General features: G+C 50.7%; 1 protein-coding gene and 1 long non-coding RNA gene across 2 annotated transcripts; one reads left to right on the forward strand and one right to left on the reverse strand.

The window, feature by feature from the left end:
* The first annotated feature begins 262 nt into the window (after window positions 1-262).
* On the forward strand, window positions 263-16,418 carry CUNHXorf36 (chromosome unknown CXorf36 homolog). The gene is made up of 5 exons (XM_009283020.2): window positions 263-648; window positions 5,547-5,811; window positions 12,378-12,551; window positions 14,344-14,632; window positions 15,799-16,418. The coding sequence occupies exons 1-5, from the start codon at window positions 425-427 to the stop codon at window positions 16,137-16,139; spliced, it is 1,293 nt and encodes a 430-aa protein (XP_009281295.1). The 5' UTR covers window positions 263-424; the 3' UTR covers window positions 16,140-16,418.
* LOC103902024 lies at window positions 15,027-18,131 on the reverse strand. Its single transcript, XR_657766.2, has 2 exons — window positions 17,395-18,131; window positions 15,027-15,596 (listed from the first exon to the last, which is right to left on the reverse strand). It is a non-coding gene; the product is annotated as an uncharacterized LOC103902024 (long non-coding RNA).
* Window positions 18,132-18,258: the final 127 nt, after the last annotated feature.

Below are 18,258 nucleotides of genomic sequence, written 5' to 3' on the forward strand. Positions count from 1 at the left end.
CCAAATCAGTTTTTACTAAGTGTCCTGCATATGCCCTTTGCTCCAACGACAGGATATCCTTCATTTGTCTGCACGAAGTGCAGATGAGCACTTCTTCGTGTTGTTTTCCAAGTCGGCTGATGGGAGGGTCAGCAGGGGCCGAAGCAGCTGCACCAAGTAAAGGAAAGGTAACCATGGCAACCCAAGTTATCTGCATCCTCCATGTATTTCCTTATCCCCACCCTACATCATATCTTTCCCACCCAAACCTCAAGCCGATAGAGCCAGTGACCAGCTGGCAGGATGGGGACTGCGGCAGGGTCTCCCGCATCCAGCGTGTCTTGCCGTGTTCCAGGGCTCACCGCTGCAGGCTGAGGTCATCAAAAAGAGACTGAAAGCGTAGAGAGGGGTAACTTGCAAAAGGCAGAGCTCTCCACTACTGTAGATGGGGCGCTGGATATGTTGCCTTCGCTCCAGAGTTGCAGATTCGTTGATGCTGCTCCTGGTTTTGGCTCTGAGCTGTAACCCTTCCACAGCAGCGACAGCTTCTCCGTCTGCACCCCACATCAAACCCAGCTACAGTTTTGGCCGGACTTTCCTGGGACTTGATAAATGCAACGCCTGCATTGGGACATCCATTTGCAAGAAATTCTTTAAAGAAGAAATAAGGTCAGAAACTCAGCACAGTAATTTTTAAAGCGTTCTGCATAATAACTCTAAAGTTGCCTGTTAGTATTTCCAAGTACTTTAATGAACGACAGAGCAAAGAGTAACTTAGCACCCGGTTGCCACTACAGCACCTGCTAGTTTAATTAATGTCTATAAGCTGCTGCTTTGTCTCTTTTCTTTTAAAGTCACACAAACATGATCAGACTTCAGCCCTGAATTACAATTTGAAAGCAGGAGTAAAAGGCACAACTTTCTGCATAGAGAGTGGCTCCGAAACAATTCAAGGCGGTGATGGGGGAAGGGAAGAGGGAAGGAAGAAATCAGCTTGTTTAGATGTACTGGAAATATTTTATTATGAGCAACTGAGTAAAGGCAAAGGGGGGTTAGCTTTGTATGCTCCCAACGGACTATGCTGACTACAAACATATAAACATGCTATATAATTTTGTACCAGGTGTGGTACACAAATGTGTAACAACACAAATGTGCAGAATTTCACGTGCGTATTAACTAAGATCAAAAGTGATCTAAACTTGCCTGAGGCACAAGGACTTTTGCACATCAGGTTACCTACGTGCTCGAAAATAGATGGGGCTAAATTATTATGACGCTTTTGGGAGGTTTCTGCGAGAACTTGAAGGCAGAGGCAGAAATTGCATCTGCCTCGAAGTCGATGAGACATATGCTGTCCAAGCGGTCGTCAGACTGATCCAATCAGTTTTAGGCTCCAAAGCAGAGCGTATCTGATGACAGCAGGGAAGATGTTGCCAGTGTATTTGAGGAGAAAGTTAAAGGCAGTGCTTGGCAGAGGAAGGGTTTATTGGGTCTGGTATGATTTATAGAGCCAAATGCACTTTCTTTTATAGATATAAAAGCCTGGGGGAGAAGAAATGATTATAGTAAAATTGTATTTTTAATGCTATAATGTAAGTAGGATAATATTGGACAAATCACCATTTTTGTCTTAAACTATCCTATAAAATGTAGCATAGTAAAACCATAATGGTTTGTCTGGGATGGACTTGTAATACCAAACATCCATCCTTCCCTTACTGCTGCTGGAAGAAGGCAGCTTGTGGCTTTGCTATGCCAGGGCACCCCTTGCTGTGGCAGACCGGAGGTCCCAGCCCTCAGCACTTTGCCCTCTTGGCTTTCTGTCTCCCCCAGCTCGTGCCGAGGGCGATGCCAGGGCAGGCAGTAAGTAAGGTGCAGAGGAACTAAGAAGGGCCAGGCCAGCAGTGCTGGGTTTCTCCCAACCCAGCCCGGGCTCCTGTCCCAAAAAACAGGATGGATTTGCAATCAGCGTGTTCAGCTGGCTGACACGGGCTGGTGTGGGTCTGCAGGGGCCGAGGGTGCGTTCAGGGTACGGCTGCCCTACATTTTATTCTCTGCAGCAGGGCGGCATGGGAGCTGACTCCTGCCCCATGCCCCAACCTGCTGCAGCCCCTTTGCCACTCACCTGTGCAGGGTTTTTAGGGACCTGCCACCGGGTACAAAGAAGCTTCCGCACATGCAGCTTGTCGCAGGTGCACCGTTTCGGTTACTCCTGCTTAGCTGCTGGGGAGGTTGGGGTCGCGCAGCTTCCTTCAGCCCTGTTGAAAATAGCAGTAGCCTTCTGCAGTGAGCAACTGCCTCTGGCTGGCCAGTGGCCAGCTGCATGCTGCACCGGGGCGCAGGAAAGAAGGTGCTATGTGAGCAAAAGCAAGAGGCCCCCACGCTGGCTTTCCTCCAGGGGACAGCGGGAAAGGGGTGTGGGTGTGCAGAGGGTCCGAGCAGGGTCCAGGAGTGCAGAGCCGCAAACGTGTGGCAGCACAATGCTTCTGCTTCGGGGAAGGTAGAGGGGCTTCCTAAACAAGAGACTTTTTTTTCTCTCCTGCGAGCCCGCAGTCAGCTTCCCACAAGCAGTGCAGCACACAAATAAGTGATAACACACAGTTCTGCTCCGAGCGCTTTGGAAAGGGTAACTTTTAAAAATGTTCTCCTGAGCAGTCAGTCAGCTTCAGGCTTTTCTTTGCAGGGGTTGAACTTGTTCTCCCACTTGATTTCTTGAACAGCCGGGATTTTTTGGCAAGTGGAAGGTTAAACGGGGGAAATTTCAGTGGCACTTACGCTCTTTGATCCACCCCGTGTGCCTTTTCACATGTTCACAAAGGTGGATGGCACTTGGGCTTCTTTGTGTTAATCCTCATTAGAACATGCTTCATTAATTTTCCATCATTTCCGGGAGCTGTGACATGCATTCACACTCGACTAACAAGTAAGAAGATGTAGGTTTTGTTCCCAGAACGGCTGGTGACTCATCTTATGCTCTAATGTTCTTTACTTCCCTTATCTTTGCCCAACTTTATCCATCTGTAAATGAGAAGACCAAAGCCTGCCTACCAACTGTCCTGAGAGCAGAGCGCAGCAAAAGTTTTCATAAAATATTATATTTTCAAAACACTCTGAAGCTGAGCTGACCAAAACTATTTGCAGACTTGTGCCAACGCTGGTGATGAGCTTTGGCCAAAAGTAATGGGAAGGAAGTCTGAAAAAGCTGGAATGCTTCAATTTGATGGGGTTTTATGTGGCATTTCTTTATTTTTGGTTTTAAGTCTTAACTTACATAATTTTTTAAAAAAAGTAAAACTCCAAATGCAAGCAAATTTATTTTGGCTGAAACAAAATACTTTATTTCATCCAGGAAAAAAGAAAAACAAGTTTGATTTTCTTCAACGTTTAGTTCTGGGTTGATCTAAAATCTGTAATCTGTGACTCAGTTATTCACACAGATCTTACTGAAAGACTTAATTAAAGCACATTCAGGCCCTTAGCTAAAAGGCTTCATTCGAGAGTGAATTATTGTTACAGCACAACTTGATGATGAATCTTGAAAGTATCTAGCAAGTGTGCCAGCCCAGTGCTGCGCTGCCCAGAAATGATGCCAAATACAGAATTGCTGTGGCCCCATGCCGGGTTCCCAGGCCCGCGTGGCTCTCCCCCAGGAGCTCTGCGGAGGAAATCGCTCCATCCATGCTCAAATTAGCGTTCAGCCCTGGATTTCACACATCCATACGCTGCTTGCATGCGGGAGGCAGGGCTTTCCTGGTATCTGCCTGACGTGAGCTCCCCTGAACACACACGCTTGAGCCAAATCACAAGGTACATTTGTGCTTAACTTAAAAAAGAAAGAAAGAAAGACAGAGAGAAACCCAGCCCATAGCCAAGTCTTCCCTGTACGTGCCTGGCACGCTGCACTTGCTTTGCAGATTAGGCACTGGGAGGGGTCGTGATGCACAACAAATCACAGTGAGGCATAGCAATTATTCTCTGCTCTTTAGTCCTGGCTCAAAACCAGACTGAAAAAAAAACCAAAAACAAACAAGGTGTTTATTTTCATGTCAGATGCCCTAATTGTAGGGAAGCTTTAATTTCATATTGGGCAAAACGCCCAAATGACCGAAATTCCTGAATCCCCCAACGTGCTTGCGCAAGGGGCCGGGCTCCTCGACTTCTGGCCAGCCTGCATCTCCGTGGCACATTTTTTGAAGGAGGCACATGGCTAGAGCCGAAAGCCAAAGCAGGGCAAGCACCAGTGTTTCGCAGAGACTGGCTTTCCCCTACCCCGGGCACCCGTGTTTGCCCCGGAGCTGAGCTGCACAGGGTCCTTGGTGGGGAAGGGGACCGAGGCACTGCCTTCAAGAGGGGTCATGGGGAGGAGGCTGGTCGGTCTCTGATCGCGGAGGGAGGCTAGCATCACTGAGTCAGTTATTTGCCTGAAATCAGGGGAAATTAATCCCCCCAAAATTTCTCTGTGCCGATTTCCCAACTGGCAGTTGAAAGATCAGCTTCAGCTTTCAGATATGTTAATGTCTTTTCATCTAACTCCAGCTAGCTGATCCTGCAGGGAACCTCTTGCCTCTCCTGTTTCAATTCTGAGCTATCGGCTTTAATTTATGGTGAGATTAAATTAGAACGTGCTTTCTTGCGTGCTCAGGCAAGGAGGTTAGGGCAGGAGGTTTTAGAGGCAACGAATGCGTGACATTGGCCAAACCAAAGGTCAGAGTTCAGCCGCTTTCCAAGAGCAGGTTAGACACACTTAGAAAACAGGCACCGCGCTCCTCAGCTCCTGCGTGTGCGACGTGTGTGTGGGCAGGGCTGAGGGGGCTGCTGAAACAAAAAAAAATCGTCACAGCCTAATTACCCGGCCCATATGCTCCCCTCCTGTGCCTGTGTAGGGGGAGCAAATCAGTGCAAGATCTCCATGGCTACAGTGGCGCCACACGCCCAGAGCCCCCCGTGCCCCCCATCACACCCCGAACTCTGCCGCTGCCTGGGGATGTCACTCATCCCGGCTGCTAAAATACAGCCAGTGACGTCAGGGGGGGACCTGTTGACCCCAGTACTAAGGACACCACCTCAAAACCAAAGGTCATTCTGGTATTCCCAAATACATTTATTGTCAGGAGGTTTTGTTCTGCGGGGTCCCTTAAAGTGTCGAGTACTCCTTTTTTGGGTCCATTTCTACAGGATTAAGGAAATTTATAAACTCCAGTGATTCCCCGTGAACCGAGACCCTGCAGCCCTCTCCCTTCCCTCCCTCTCTCTACATGGCCCAAAAGACCTCATTTGGGCGTTTCGCCCCCCCCGCCCCATGGCACTGTTCATGACAAGGGATGGTTTAAGTGGGAAGCAAAGACGGACATTTTTTCCGAAGCGCGTTTCCTTGGCCGACGGCTTCGGCCAGCTCGCCTCACCCCAGCACCCAGGGCCGGCCGCCCGCCCGGGGCCGGCCTTTGTCAGCAGAAAGCCCCTGGGGCCGGCGTGCGGCGGAGCAACCGCGGTGGCGCTGGCGCTGTGCGGGTGTCCGTGTGGCTTGTTAACCCGCTCTCCGTGGGGCTCTCGTTTTGGTTTGGCAGGGTTTACACCTGGCTTTCTTCTCGTTTAAAGCTGCCCCCCAGCTACCTGCTCAGCTACTCGGGCAACTACACTGACGATGCCAAGAGCTGGTGGCTGGTCGACATCACCCGGCTGACCTCCAAGTACCGGCACGACCAGGCCGACAAGCGCATCTGCACCTCCCTGCTGAAGACGAAGACCTGCAGCCTGGAGCGCGCCCTGCGCCGCACGCACCGCTTCCAGAAGTGGCTGCGGGCCAAGCGCCTCACCCCCGACCTGGTCCAGGTCCGTGCCCCGCAGCCCCTGAGCCCCACACCAGCAGGGGGAGCGGGGAGAGGGAGTCCCAGGGGGGTGCTGCATGGTTTTGGGGGAAAAAAAGGATCTGAAGGAGACGTGGCTGTGACTTGCCTGGTGGAGGGTGAGTTTGGGCGATGGCCGGCCCTCTCCCTCCTGCCCCGGCCGGTGGAGAGGCAGCAGCCCCATGTCCCCCCAGCCGAGCCCACCTGCCGCAGGGGAGAAGCAAAATGAGGCCCTGATGGGAAGAAAAGCACCCCAGCCCAGGGCCAAACCCCCTAGACATAGGTAACACTGTGGCACAGCCTGGCCAGGGCTGGGGCTTGGCCCCAGCAAGGAGGGCACTGGATCCCAGCTCCTTGTGCAGGCTGAGGCTGAAGGCCTGTGGAAAGCCGTAGCACCCGCTGGCTTCAGGCATGGGGATAACGTAAGGCCATGCATACAAACATAGTGACAGTCGAGTGGGAATATTTCTTCTGGGTTTTTTTCTAGTTTTCCATCATGTTTCAACATGAGCAGCATGGGCAGTCAGAGCCAGAGCCTCGATTCCTCATCCACCTGCCATCTATAGCAGATGATGTCAGGCACGAAGAAGCGCGCTGCCATTTCTGTCGCAGTCATGGGGTGTCACAGGCGAAGCCAGGGCAAGCGTGCCAGGGGGGTGTCACTGCCACCAGGCAGACGGGCGGCCGTGGCACGGGGAGACGGACGCGCAGGCAGGGCTGGGGCGGGCAGAGTGGGCAGGGTCCAGAGGAGAGCTGGCATCTGAGTGTTGCCTGTGCCGAGGGATGCCACTGGCAGCCAGGGACGGCCACTGGGCACACCAGTGTGTTTTGCAGCAGCTGGCTTGCATCTGAGAGCAAAAGTCCCCTCCCTAAATGCACACACATCCCCCCAGCCCATCCAAACAACAGCAAAGCATTGCAATATCCACTGGCAAGGGGCAGGGGCCAGGGTGGAGGCTGGATGTACTCTAAACAAGACCCTGAGAGGCAAAGAAGGGTTATTCCAGTAGTTCCCCCTTCCAAGAGAGAAGTGGTTGTGAAAAATGGACTTTTTTCTTTTCTATAAAGGCAACTGCTTCCTCCTTCCTGCATGCTGCTGCATCCGCTCAGCTTTGCTGAGCGCTAGAGGTACGCTGCTTTAGTTTTTCCGCTTCTGTTACCCCATGGAGCCGCATGCCTGAGGAGGGAGAGCGGGAGACCCCATGCTACAGCAGCAGCAGCAGGAGCAGCGCCACGGCTAGTGCCTGAGCTGCTCCAAGACAGACTCACCTGAGTCACTGACAGTCCCAGGTCACCCTGAAGCCAGCACCCTCCCTCCCAGGGGGTGAGGTGCAGGATGACATGTGCCAGGCAGGGAGAAATTCTTCGTAGCAAAGCTACACTGTACTTTGTCTAGTAACCTTGGGAGAGGGGCTAGGGAGAGGGGGCAGATATGCATCACTTCCACTCAGAGCATCCCTCACCTGAGCTTGTGGGCTGCGGGCAGGGACACCTCCTCCCAGGGTGGCAGGCAGCAGCTTCTCAGGCACCCACTGACCATCGCTGTCCCCCAAGGCAGCATGGCAGGGGGCTGCAGGAGGGCAAGGCAGGGTGCCAGGCCCTCTGGCATTGCTGGAGTGTCCAAGGGGTTTGTGCAAAACTGTGTTGCCCCCATAGCAGTGCTATGTAAAACAGGAGGAGTGGAGAGCTTAAAACTTCCATTTGCTGGGTGGAAAAGTAACTGGACAAATGTAGCTCTGTGGTATCTCAGATCTGCTGCAAAGTCAAGTCATTAGCTGAGCCCAAATCCTTCTCCTTAAAAGGCTCTTGATGTGCTATACAGCTTTCCCTACCCCATCCTCTCTGAAACTGAATCCCCGGTTGAGCTGGCTGGGTCACACACACATGCACACGTGCACGCACACGCATGCACGCACACACGCACATGCAGCACCACGTGGAGACTCTGGCCGGGCACCCTGGCCTTGCACCTGTCCAGTTTCTCCTGGGTGCTTGAATTTCCCCATGCAGCAGTAGGAAGCTGAGCTGACCCCGGCTCCAGGGTGCCTCTGAAGTGAGCTCGGGGGCCAGCCTGGGTGGACGCGCCCAGGGACAAACTCCCTGGGACAGTTCAGCAACCCCTGCAGTTTTTTAGTTGGAGAGGGCACAGGAGGCTGCAGGGAGGCCCAGACCTTTGCACACCGGCCTCAGGAATGCTCCGCTCGTGTTTTCATGGTTCTTTGGTTCTGTAAATCAAGCAGAGAAACCTAAACCGGGATATAAATCCCTTCTAACTGCATATAGGCTTGGACACACAGAGGAGCATAGGAATCCAGAGGCCCTGGGGCCTAGCCCCCCCCCCCTCCAAATTTCAGCAGCAATCACTATTTAAGATCAGGCACGTGCTCTGCAAAATGGCTGCAGGTCTCACAGTGGTCTGAATTGTAAAACAGCCTGCAGCAACAACATTTCAGTCATACAGTGTGTTTGAGTTTGTACGTGATACCCTCCTCAGCCCCCAGCCCTGTTGTGTGGGCCACCACAGGTTACAGGGATACCCCCCAAGCTGTCCGGCCCCACAGAGCCAGGGATCCCCTTCCTCTCTTCCCATCCCACCTGCCCTCCTCAGAGCTGAAAGCCACAGGAGCGCCTCTGCCTGCACCCCAGCCCAGCGCTGCTGCCCCTCTGCGGTGTTGGCTAGGCAAACGCATGTTGGTAACCCAGCATGAGCCATCGGAGGGGGCGTTTCTTGGGGCTACCATACTTCACTGCAAATGCTTACCTGCAGCACTGCTCTTCTGGCTTCTTTTTGCCCCCTCTCTCTTCTCAGAGGTGTTAACAGCACGCTGCTGTTGATGCCTAACATGATGCCCACCCGGTTTCACAAAGATGCAGTTCCCCAGTGGTGTTTGTACTCCCCTCCCCACAGTTTTTCCTATATAGCAGCACTGAGGAAAGCTAATGGGCTCAGGTAATTTTGTCTGATGGAGCAGAGAATTACGACAAACCGTAACGTGCTTGAATCAAAATTACAGACCACGAAGTAATGTTTTTTCACTTTACGCTGCCTGCCCTGCCCTGCCTGACCAAACTATCAGCTGAGCCACAGTGATTATTTCACCCGCCACAATGAAAATCTTTATTGGACACAGCAAAGTCTTCAGTGTTAAAATCCATCCGGCTTCGGAGATGAGCAGGATTTAGCTGGGGCTCAGCCTGTGCAGTAGCCCCAGCCATCGGCTGCTTCTCCCAGGAGCTCATCCCCTCAAACTGTTCCTGTTCAAAGGGAAGAACAACAAAAAAAGCGGGTTAATTTCAGCACAGATCGCCCGCAGGGCAAATTTACAGCCCCGCCTACAAAGCACAGCCTGGAAAATGCTGAAGGCAGAGAGACAAAAGCAGTACCCAGGTGAAAAGCCAGCCATTTTCAGCCCCTCTCTCTAGGATGTACTGTTTGAAACTATTGATCAGCCCCTCAGCCAGCCCTCGGCGGATGTGCCGGCACTGTGGTTATGTGGCCGGTATGCATCACTTTGCTCACAGCGCATAGGTAGCAGCTCGCTGATCTGGCAGCTGGTCGAACCTAGGGAAGGACGGGCATTACCGGGCTCCCAGAGCCACCTCCCAGACCTGCCGCCTTTTTGACCCTGCACCTCACCATCAGAGACATGCTTCGGTAAACCTGGTGGCACCAACCACATCCAACCTCCTGCTGGAGGAGGACGATAGCAGTGGTGCCTGCAGTGGGGACGAGTCCCATAGCTTCACAGGGAGTCCTCAGTTTCCTTCTTTTGGGGGTGAACAAAGCAGCCAGGAGCTGCAGGTGCCTTGACAATCTACATCCAAATGTTTCCTCCTGGAACCCACCCCAAATTTGTTCATTTGATGAAGCTGCACCCAGGCGGCAGCGCGTGGGGCAGGAGGCAGCTGTGCTCCTGAGCTGTGCCCCTGAGCTGTGCCGTCCCTCCTTGGGCTGGCTGAAGAGAAAGCAGAGTGAGGAGAGGTTTTCTTCCAGAGGTCGTCTTTACGTCAGAGTGAATTCTGGGTGCATCCACACTAGATACGCACACATATGCATACATGGGAGTTTAAAATGCATCACATACTGTGCAGTAGGAAAAAAAAATCACAGTTGAGTGCAGGTAGGCTTTGCAGGAACTACTTATTATCAGATATAAAAATGTGGGTATTTAATCAAAGTAAATAAGACGCTTTCCATATCAATCACAAGCAGTACATCAGGCTGTCTGTCAGGTCTTATTCTCTGGGGTGATAAGACGCTGCAAAGGACTTAAGATATTCCCAGATAAATCAGTATCTCCAGTGTTTCAAGTATGTGTTCTTCAAATTTTTCTTCCATCGACAGTTTTTGTCTGACAGTTTTACAACTCCAGCTCCTTTTCTGCTGTATGGATGTTTCTATCAGTCTGCTGGTAGGGGAGGCCCCGCTCCACCGAAACACTTGAGCAGGTGCTGAACTTTACGCATTTGAACAGCTCTGCCGAAATCAAAAGGCCCCACTGTCCAGCTTTGGTGGATCGGAGCTTCATTAAGTCATAGGAAGCCGCACTGATGGTTGATATAATCAAGGCAGCACCCAGCCCTGCTCCTCTGCTCCCGCACCGCCGCTGGTATGCCTGAAATGGTTCCTCGGGAAACGAGCAGCCGTGACCACCACATGCAGCGCATGTCCATGTCTGTGTTAACAGGATGAGGTCTGACCTTGGAAAAAATCCTAATTACAACTTTCATGCACTCTCTGCCACCGTGATTTCGGTTCCTACCGTATACTCTTAAGGGTGTCAGCTTTTGCATTGCAAACTCCTGGAGGCAGCAAGGCTTTCTAACTTTGGCTGCAAATATTTGCATACACGCCGAGCTGCAAGAGACTTTCTCCACCGTTTATCTCTTCTTCAACACATCTCTGTTCTGCCCATTTTTTCTCACTTCTCCTCCAAAGGGAAAGTGACAGAGTCAGCCACAACATGCCTGCAAGTGCTGCAAGACAGAAATCCGTAACCATCCCTTCCCCCCCTCCTTCTATGGTTTTAGATAATTAGTTGAAAAAATATTTCCTTGCTAAGGCTACACCAGAGGAGAGGAGTGTATGAAGACTTGTAACTAGAACTGGGGAGAATTATTTTTGACAAATGTTTTATTGTCTTGGGGAAAGAAATGTTTCTTCGGTTGTTGCGAAACAATGCTCCAGTTGGGGTTGAGTTTTTCAGGTAGTTTTGACCAGCTGTTGGCATTCAGGGCTTGTTCCATGCAGCCAATGGCCAACGAAGGAGCGGTTGGGACCTCACTGAGGCTGGCAGGGAGGCAGAGGAGGGGACGTGGGAGGTCCAGTCCCCCCTTTTCACCTACCACCGGGAGAGCGGCACACTCTTTCTTTCCTTGTTTCTTCATTTTTTTGTCATGGCTGGGTAATTAAGCCATGTTTTATGCCAAATGAACAGCTCACGCAGGAAGGGCTGAGAGAGACCTACCTTAGAGTTACCAATGACTTGGGGAGATCCTGAGTCAAATCTTTGCTCTCAACATGAAGCATGGCAGGGAGCAATGTGAGCTCCAGTGCCCTTTCCTCCGAAGCACATCTCCCAGCCATCAAATTAGAAACAAAAACCGAAAGAGTAAATTTGGCTACTCGGATCATTTGGAAGAAAAAAGCTTAGCAAAAACCTGATTCCCTTCCCCAGCATAGGCATGGCAGGGCAGCATTTCTGTGCCACTATGGGCAACTGTCCGTACGTCCACTCTCCTTGGCTGTTAAGGAAGACTGACTTCAAAACAAAGGTCTCTTTTGACTACGAAGGTATAAAATTCTACGCCATTTATCCCAGCCATAGGCTGCTTGTGCAATTTTACAAGCCAAACCTCCAAATCTGAAAGGTGAAATACAGTAATGGTTGACTCCATTAGCCCAACAGTTCTTTATCTGTTGCTGCTATTTACAAAAAATATGCACAGGCTATTCAAATTTGGTTTTGATAGTTAATGCGCAAGTTTATCAGAGGGAGAATATATCCTGTGCTTGTACCCACATACAGTGTGTATCTACATTTTTAAAGCTTGTTTACTGACCTTAGCAAATAGTTTTTCCAAGAAAGCTGCTCACAGGTTAAGCAACTAGTGAAGTGATCCGAAGACATTATTTAACGAGGCAAGTGACTCAACAGCTTAATGACAGGGAGGCCTCCATCAGAGAGCCAGGATGCCAGGGCTGGAAATCCAGGCAGAGGGAGGAGGCCCGCCAGCACGGAACAACGTGGTGCCACGCAGTCGGGGAGAAACGGGGTTTGCAGCCTCTGCGGCGGTGCCGCAAAGACTGGGTGCCATTTTGGAAACCTGAGTTGTGAACAGGCATTTTTGGATGGCATGGCGTTTTTTCCTGGGAGGGGTTTGCTGTAGAGATCCCCCTGTGTGCCCGTACCCACCAGCAGCTGTGCCACAGGGGTCAGAGGCGCAGTGGGCAGAGTACAGAGGTCCCCATACCCCCAGCATGGGCCAAGCACATTGCGACATCTCAGGCTGGAAAATAAACACCTTTGTCATGTTTTGCCCTCTCACCAGGGCCTGTCTAGCCCAATGCTGCGCTGCCCGTCCCAGCGTCTCCTGGACAGGATAGTGCGGCGCTACGCTGAGGTGCCAGACGCTGGCAGCATCTACATGGACCACCTCACCGACCGGGACAAACTGCGCCTCCTGTACACGCTGTCAGTGAATTCACACCCCATCTTGTTACAGGTAGGTACCACTTTGCCCCAGCTTGAAACGCCACCCTGCAGCCCCTTGCAAGTGAACCCTCGCATGAGAAGTGCACCAGCCCCTGGCTGCAGAGGAGTCCCGGCGCTACCCTTTGGCAAGCTCCCTAGCCTTCATAAAGCGAGTTTCTTCTATGGGGTTGGCTGGCTGAAGTCAGGCAGACTCCTGCAGTGGTCCTTGCATCAGCCTGTGAAGTTGTGGAGAGATACGGATGCTCAGCCCCTTAAATAAATCAGAAACCAGACAGGTTATTGCACTGGCGCACTGTGAAAGCCAGGGCTTTACATGTCCCCAATACTTCACAGTGTTATGTTTGCATTGCTAATATATTACTTAAAATCACAGCCTATTTATGAAAGAGAAAGAGCATGCTTTAGCACGGGAGGACCAAGACGCAGCGTTGAGGTTGAACATGGACTTGGGGAGCACTGATTTCCCAGGCTCCATGAGCCAGAGCTGTTTCTTCCATTTACATGCCACTGGTAACTCTCTCTGTAGCAACGTGTAGCTTTGCAGAGGTGTTTGGTGGAATCCCAAATACAACTGGGCTCTGAGCTTGAAGGCAGAGAGCTGGGAGGTCTCACGCCCCTCCCCTGGTCCCCTGCTGGCATGCCTGGCATGTGGCTCCTCTCTTTCCTTGCATGTGTTTCTGAGGGAGTATCCTCACCCATCCCCACCACTTCCCCTCCTTTAGTCCTCATTGCTGTTTCTTTCAACCCTTTGAGATTCCACGAAGAAGAGAGGCAGCGGCAGCCTCTATCTCCTGCCCCAGGCCACTGCTGCCCTCAGCAGCTCACAGGGCTCTGCCCCCCTCCCAGGGAGGGGGAACGGTGCTCGTGCTCTGGGAGTCTCCCGGGGGTCAGTCAGCCACCCCGGCCACGGCTCACTGGGGCATGAGGCTGCAGCTCTCAGCACTGTAAAGATACGGGAATGTAGCTTAAAGAGGTGAGAAAAATATGCTGCAGAGAAATGGCTTGGTTTTACGTGGGTGCCCAAGATGCCTTCACAGCAGAAGGGAGAAGCAACCTTAAACATGAAACTGAACGAGTTCATAACCCTGCCTTGGCAGGGTCTGGGGCGCTGGGGAGACAGACAAGTTATAATGTAAATGGCAGAAAGCTTTGTGTTGGTACAGCTCAGAAGTCATTAGGTTTGTTTTCCACCTGGAAAACTGCGCTGCTAGCACGAGCTGCAGTGATGCAGGGAGCCCAGCCCAAGTGTCCCCACTGTAGCAAACACCCAGCACTTCTGTCCCTGAGACTGCAAAGTCTCTTACAAAACGGCCAGGCAGTTCTTCCAAATTAGCGAAAACTGCTTTAGCCCCACCTCACCTCCAAGCTGTGACTTCAGCTATGCAGCGCTCATGAGGGACCCATCAAAGGCTCCATAAAGACACCTAAAATTAGCTCTTCTGTGGCTAAAACTTTCATGAATTTGAAATCTATTATTATCTTGGACTTTCCGGTTAGTCTCCCTCATGAAATAAGTCTTGAAATATCAGATTCTTCTTCCTTAATTAAAAAAAGAAAAAAAAAAAAAAAAAAAAGCAGCATAGCTACTCCGGGACGGAGCAGTGCTTTCCCCAGCTGCTGGGGCAGGCTGGGGTGAGGAAGGGTTGCAGCCTGCTTTAGAAAGCAAAACACGGCACCGGCACTGCTGCTTGAAGCCGGCCAGGGCACTGGAAAGTCCTCCGGGAGGGAGGTGGGTCCAGAGCGGGCAGAGCACAGCGGCCAGAGGGCAGGGGCAATCCCCCTGTTCCCGCTCTCCCTGGCAGATCTTCCCTGACGTGGAGGGATGGCCCTTCCCACGGTACCTGGGCTCCTGCGGGCGGCTGGTGGTCAGCGCCAGCACCCGGCCCCTGCGTGACTTCTATGGCGCAGCCCCCGAGGTGGCCGCTGACCTGGCCCTCCAGCTCCTCGCCGTCCTCCGCTCCATGGGCACCAACGACCTCAACTATTTCTTCTACTTCACCCACGTGGACGCTGGCACCTTCGGCGTGTTTAGCAACGGGCATCTGTTCATCCGGGATGCCAGCATGCTGGGGATCATCGACAAGGAGGAAGGTACTCAGCAGGCTCCATGGCCGCGCATCTGTTGCAGGAGGGCTCAGCGAGGCAGGGGAAACAAATCTTTCACCTGCTACGCTCGGCCGTGCTGCTGATTTTTTTTTTTTAGTCAACCAAACATCGCTTGCAAAATTAAATAATGAAAAGTTCACGGAGAGGTTTACCGACAGCAAAAGCATCAGCAGCTCCTGCCAACCTGGCTCTGAGTCGGGAAGGCGACAGGCGTTTTGTTTGTGCTGTCGGTGGTTTGGTAACCGACCGTGGGCGCTTATGTCCTGCCCGGCCCCCTCTGTGGGTGGCAGCAGCATCCAATGTGCACAGTGCTGAACGCTCTCATTTGAAGTCTTCCTAAATCACCTCTTTTAAAACTTTTGCCACACAAATGTCAATATTTGCAAGTAGAAATTTCATAACTTGATTTATTTTAAGTATTGGGTCAAATCAGACTCTTTTTAGGTGCATTTATCACATTAACTAAATAATCATTATTATAACAACAAAATCCCCCTTTTGTCATTTTTACATAAAATCAAGAGTTACTATTCACTTTTCACAGGTTACATTGGTCTACTCCTGGAAGTAGAGCTAGTCAAAGACTATGCCTCCAATAATTCAACAATTTCATTTTGAATGTTCAAATTTTCAAAAGGCCTTTGCTCAGCTCACACATTCAGCTGAGTAGATCTCAAATATTCAGAAGCAGCTGTCAGAGAATTTTCCACTGGGTTTCTTTTTCTTGTCCCAACAGCTATTACTGTTGACTTGACTCCAGCTAGATGAGCTGTTGTTGCAATTTAATGATTTTGGGTAACATGCAAAAATTACGGGTTCGGCTGTTTGTGGTAGTTTTTGTAGGAACTCCACAATTTAGGTTAGCACTCCAGTTCTTCTCGCTTTTTCTGCATCAGTTTGACTCAACAGACTCCTCTCCACTTCCTCTGTCAGGCGGTTCTGCAGAGCTCTGTCATTCAGAAAAATGTATATATTTCAGGAGTGAGAAAATTGGCCCGTACACAGCTACAGCACAGAGTACTTTGTGGTGAAAGATAGCCGCATCCTTTAGATAGTAACAAACCCCATGTTAATACAGAGGTACAGACATACGTGATTATCCAAGATTTTGCTACTGTGCTTCTAACAACTGGTTTAATTGTCTCTAATAGGGAGCCAGCTGACTGACGGCCAGCAGGAGTATAAAGACATATTTAGCTGTTTGACTGTGGACTGCCAGTCTGCATTTGTGTCCTGTAACTCCATCAGAGAGAAGCACAGCCTCGTCATGGTATGTCAAGAGCTTTTGCCTAAGCTCCTGAAGGGGAAATTCCTGCAACCTGTGCAGGAGAAAATAGACAGCTTCCTGCAGCACTGCGCCAGTGGTCTCGCCGATGACCAGGGCGTCAACGAGGCGGTTGCGAAGCTGGCAGAGCTCCTGAAACCTCTGCGGTCGTGCGATTCCCGTTTTGCCTACCGCTACCCTGACTGCAAATACAGTGACAAATACTGACGGCTTCAGAGGAGGGGTCCCCTGGGAAGGGCTGGGGCAGTGTCAGCCTCCTGCCAGCGCGGGAAGCAAGAAGGAACCAGGGTAGCTGGAAAGAGCTGCACCAAATCTGGGGCTTCCTCACCAAGGCGGAGGAGAAGGGAGCAGAGTGCACATGGGATTTATTGTTCATCTCCCAGAGATGCATTTGTTACATGGGATGTTAGACATGATGTAAGGCTTATGGATTATTAGCATTATCGTGAGTGACAGGGGCTACAGGATTAATAAATCTTATTCACGTATTTTGGCCTTGGAAGAGTTTTCCATGCCATCCGTTAAAAAGAAACCGTCTGAAGGCAGCGCACTCACAACTAGCTAGATAGAGGAGCTTTATTACCAAGAAAGTCTTTCTGATTGAGATGATCTATACATGATGTGGGATGGATAACAGCATTTAAGAGTTTCCTTGTAGGGATTTTAAAATCATAGATAAACTGAACCACCAGATCAGTTCCGTACCATCACCCATCACAGATCACTTTTATAAAATATTTAAATTTTATTACTTTTATGGCACACAGAACAGAAAGGCGCAATCAGCCGCATTAAAAAGCTGAAAGGCCCTATGTCTCTTGAGACTTAATTTCTCTACTCCCCAAATAGAATTATTTTTAGTCTTTCCCAAGTTGATGGGCAGTAATTGGAGACTAATAAAGGTTCTTGTTTTAAGATCAGAAAAACACCAACTCTGGGATGTGATTGTCCAGTAGATACTTTCACACTTTTGTCTCTAAAGAAAACTGAAGGAACCATTTGCACAAAACCATTTAAATGGGAAAATTTCCTTAAGAGGAGAAACAACACAGGCAGAGGATGAGAGATTAGTTTACCCTGAGCCCGATGAGACTTGCTGAACACTCAATACTCCAGTGTAGGTGCTGGGGCACCCTCCAAGAGCTGGGGAGTCCTGACCAGCAAGAGGTACAGCCATCTTCATCCATTTTCCTTTGAAAGGAGGAATCAGTAAGCCAGTCCCCAAAGGAGTGACTCAGGCACCTAAAATTTGGGGCGGTGGACTCTTTTTTTCACAGCAGTGGCCAACCCAAGGCTAGATGCAGGTGCCTCATTTTGTGGGGAAAGGTTGCAAAAGTTGCAGAGTTGCAGAACACAACTTTCTCATCCAGCATCTGTCAGTCCCTGTCCCGTGTGCTCCCCGTGGGGCATCAGAGGCCCACACCAAACCTTCCCTGATGTCTAGGGGACTGCCAGACCTCACCTGAGTTTGAGGCTTTCTCCTGGGATCCAGGTGCGCGAGAGTCACCGAGCAAATTTGACTGAGCTGAGTCAGAAACTAGACTTCCTGGATCCCCCATAGTCTTCCTTTAGCCATGGTTCAAAAAAAAAAAGTCAGTAACAAAAAAAAAAAAAAAAAGGGCAGAAAAAGATGTGAGTGCAAAAGATGTGAGTGCATTTGCATTGCAGAAAAAACCCCAGAGTTACGAGGAGCAAGAATGCAAGTCAAGTTTTTGTGTTGGCTGTGGAGGGGCTCTGTGTGCGCAGAGCACCCGGCCTGGGCTTAAAGTGAGGAGTTGCAGACAGATTAGGCATCCAAAACCACACACAGGTCTGACACTGGGAAAATCTGACCCAGGACATTTATTTTATCTTTCCTCCTGGCATAAAGTGTCAAGTGCACCTTTCAACTCTCAAGAAGTAGAAACATTGAAAATAATTTGTAGGTAAATTTAGCTCCAGGCCCAGATGGTCTGACAGCAAAAATGTTTAAATATACAGCCTAAGCTACGGCTGCAGCCCTCTTTCTTGATTTCAGTCTATTTCTACATCATGGCTCTCTTCCAGTAGGAAAAACATGTCCTTCGCTGAGATCCATAAGGCTGACTAACAATCTGTTTTCAACAGTTTTTCTTGAATCCGTCTGCATCTCCGATCTCTCGGTCTCCGATTTTACCTGATAGCTGGGCGTTAGCCCCGGGCCCTCTCCTCCAGCGAGGCCTCCCCCCCGCAGTGCTGGATGTCAGCCGCCTCACTCCCGCTTCACCACTGCTCTGCTAGGGTCAGCGGTGAGGTGCTGCCCACCCTGGGCTGCAAGCTGCCAGCACCCTCTCAGTGCTGGAGGGCA

The sequence above is a fragment of the Aptenodytes forsteri genome, unplaced genomic scaffold, assembly GCF_000699145.1.
Source record: "Aptenodytes forsteri isolate BGI_AS27 unplaced genomic scaffold, ASM69914v1 Scaffold2, whole genome shotgun sequence".
Lineage (NCBI taxonomy): Eukaryota > Metazoa > Chordata > Aves > Sphenisciformes > Spheniscidae > Aptenodytes > Aptenodytes forsteri.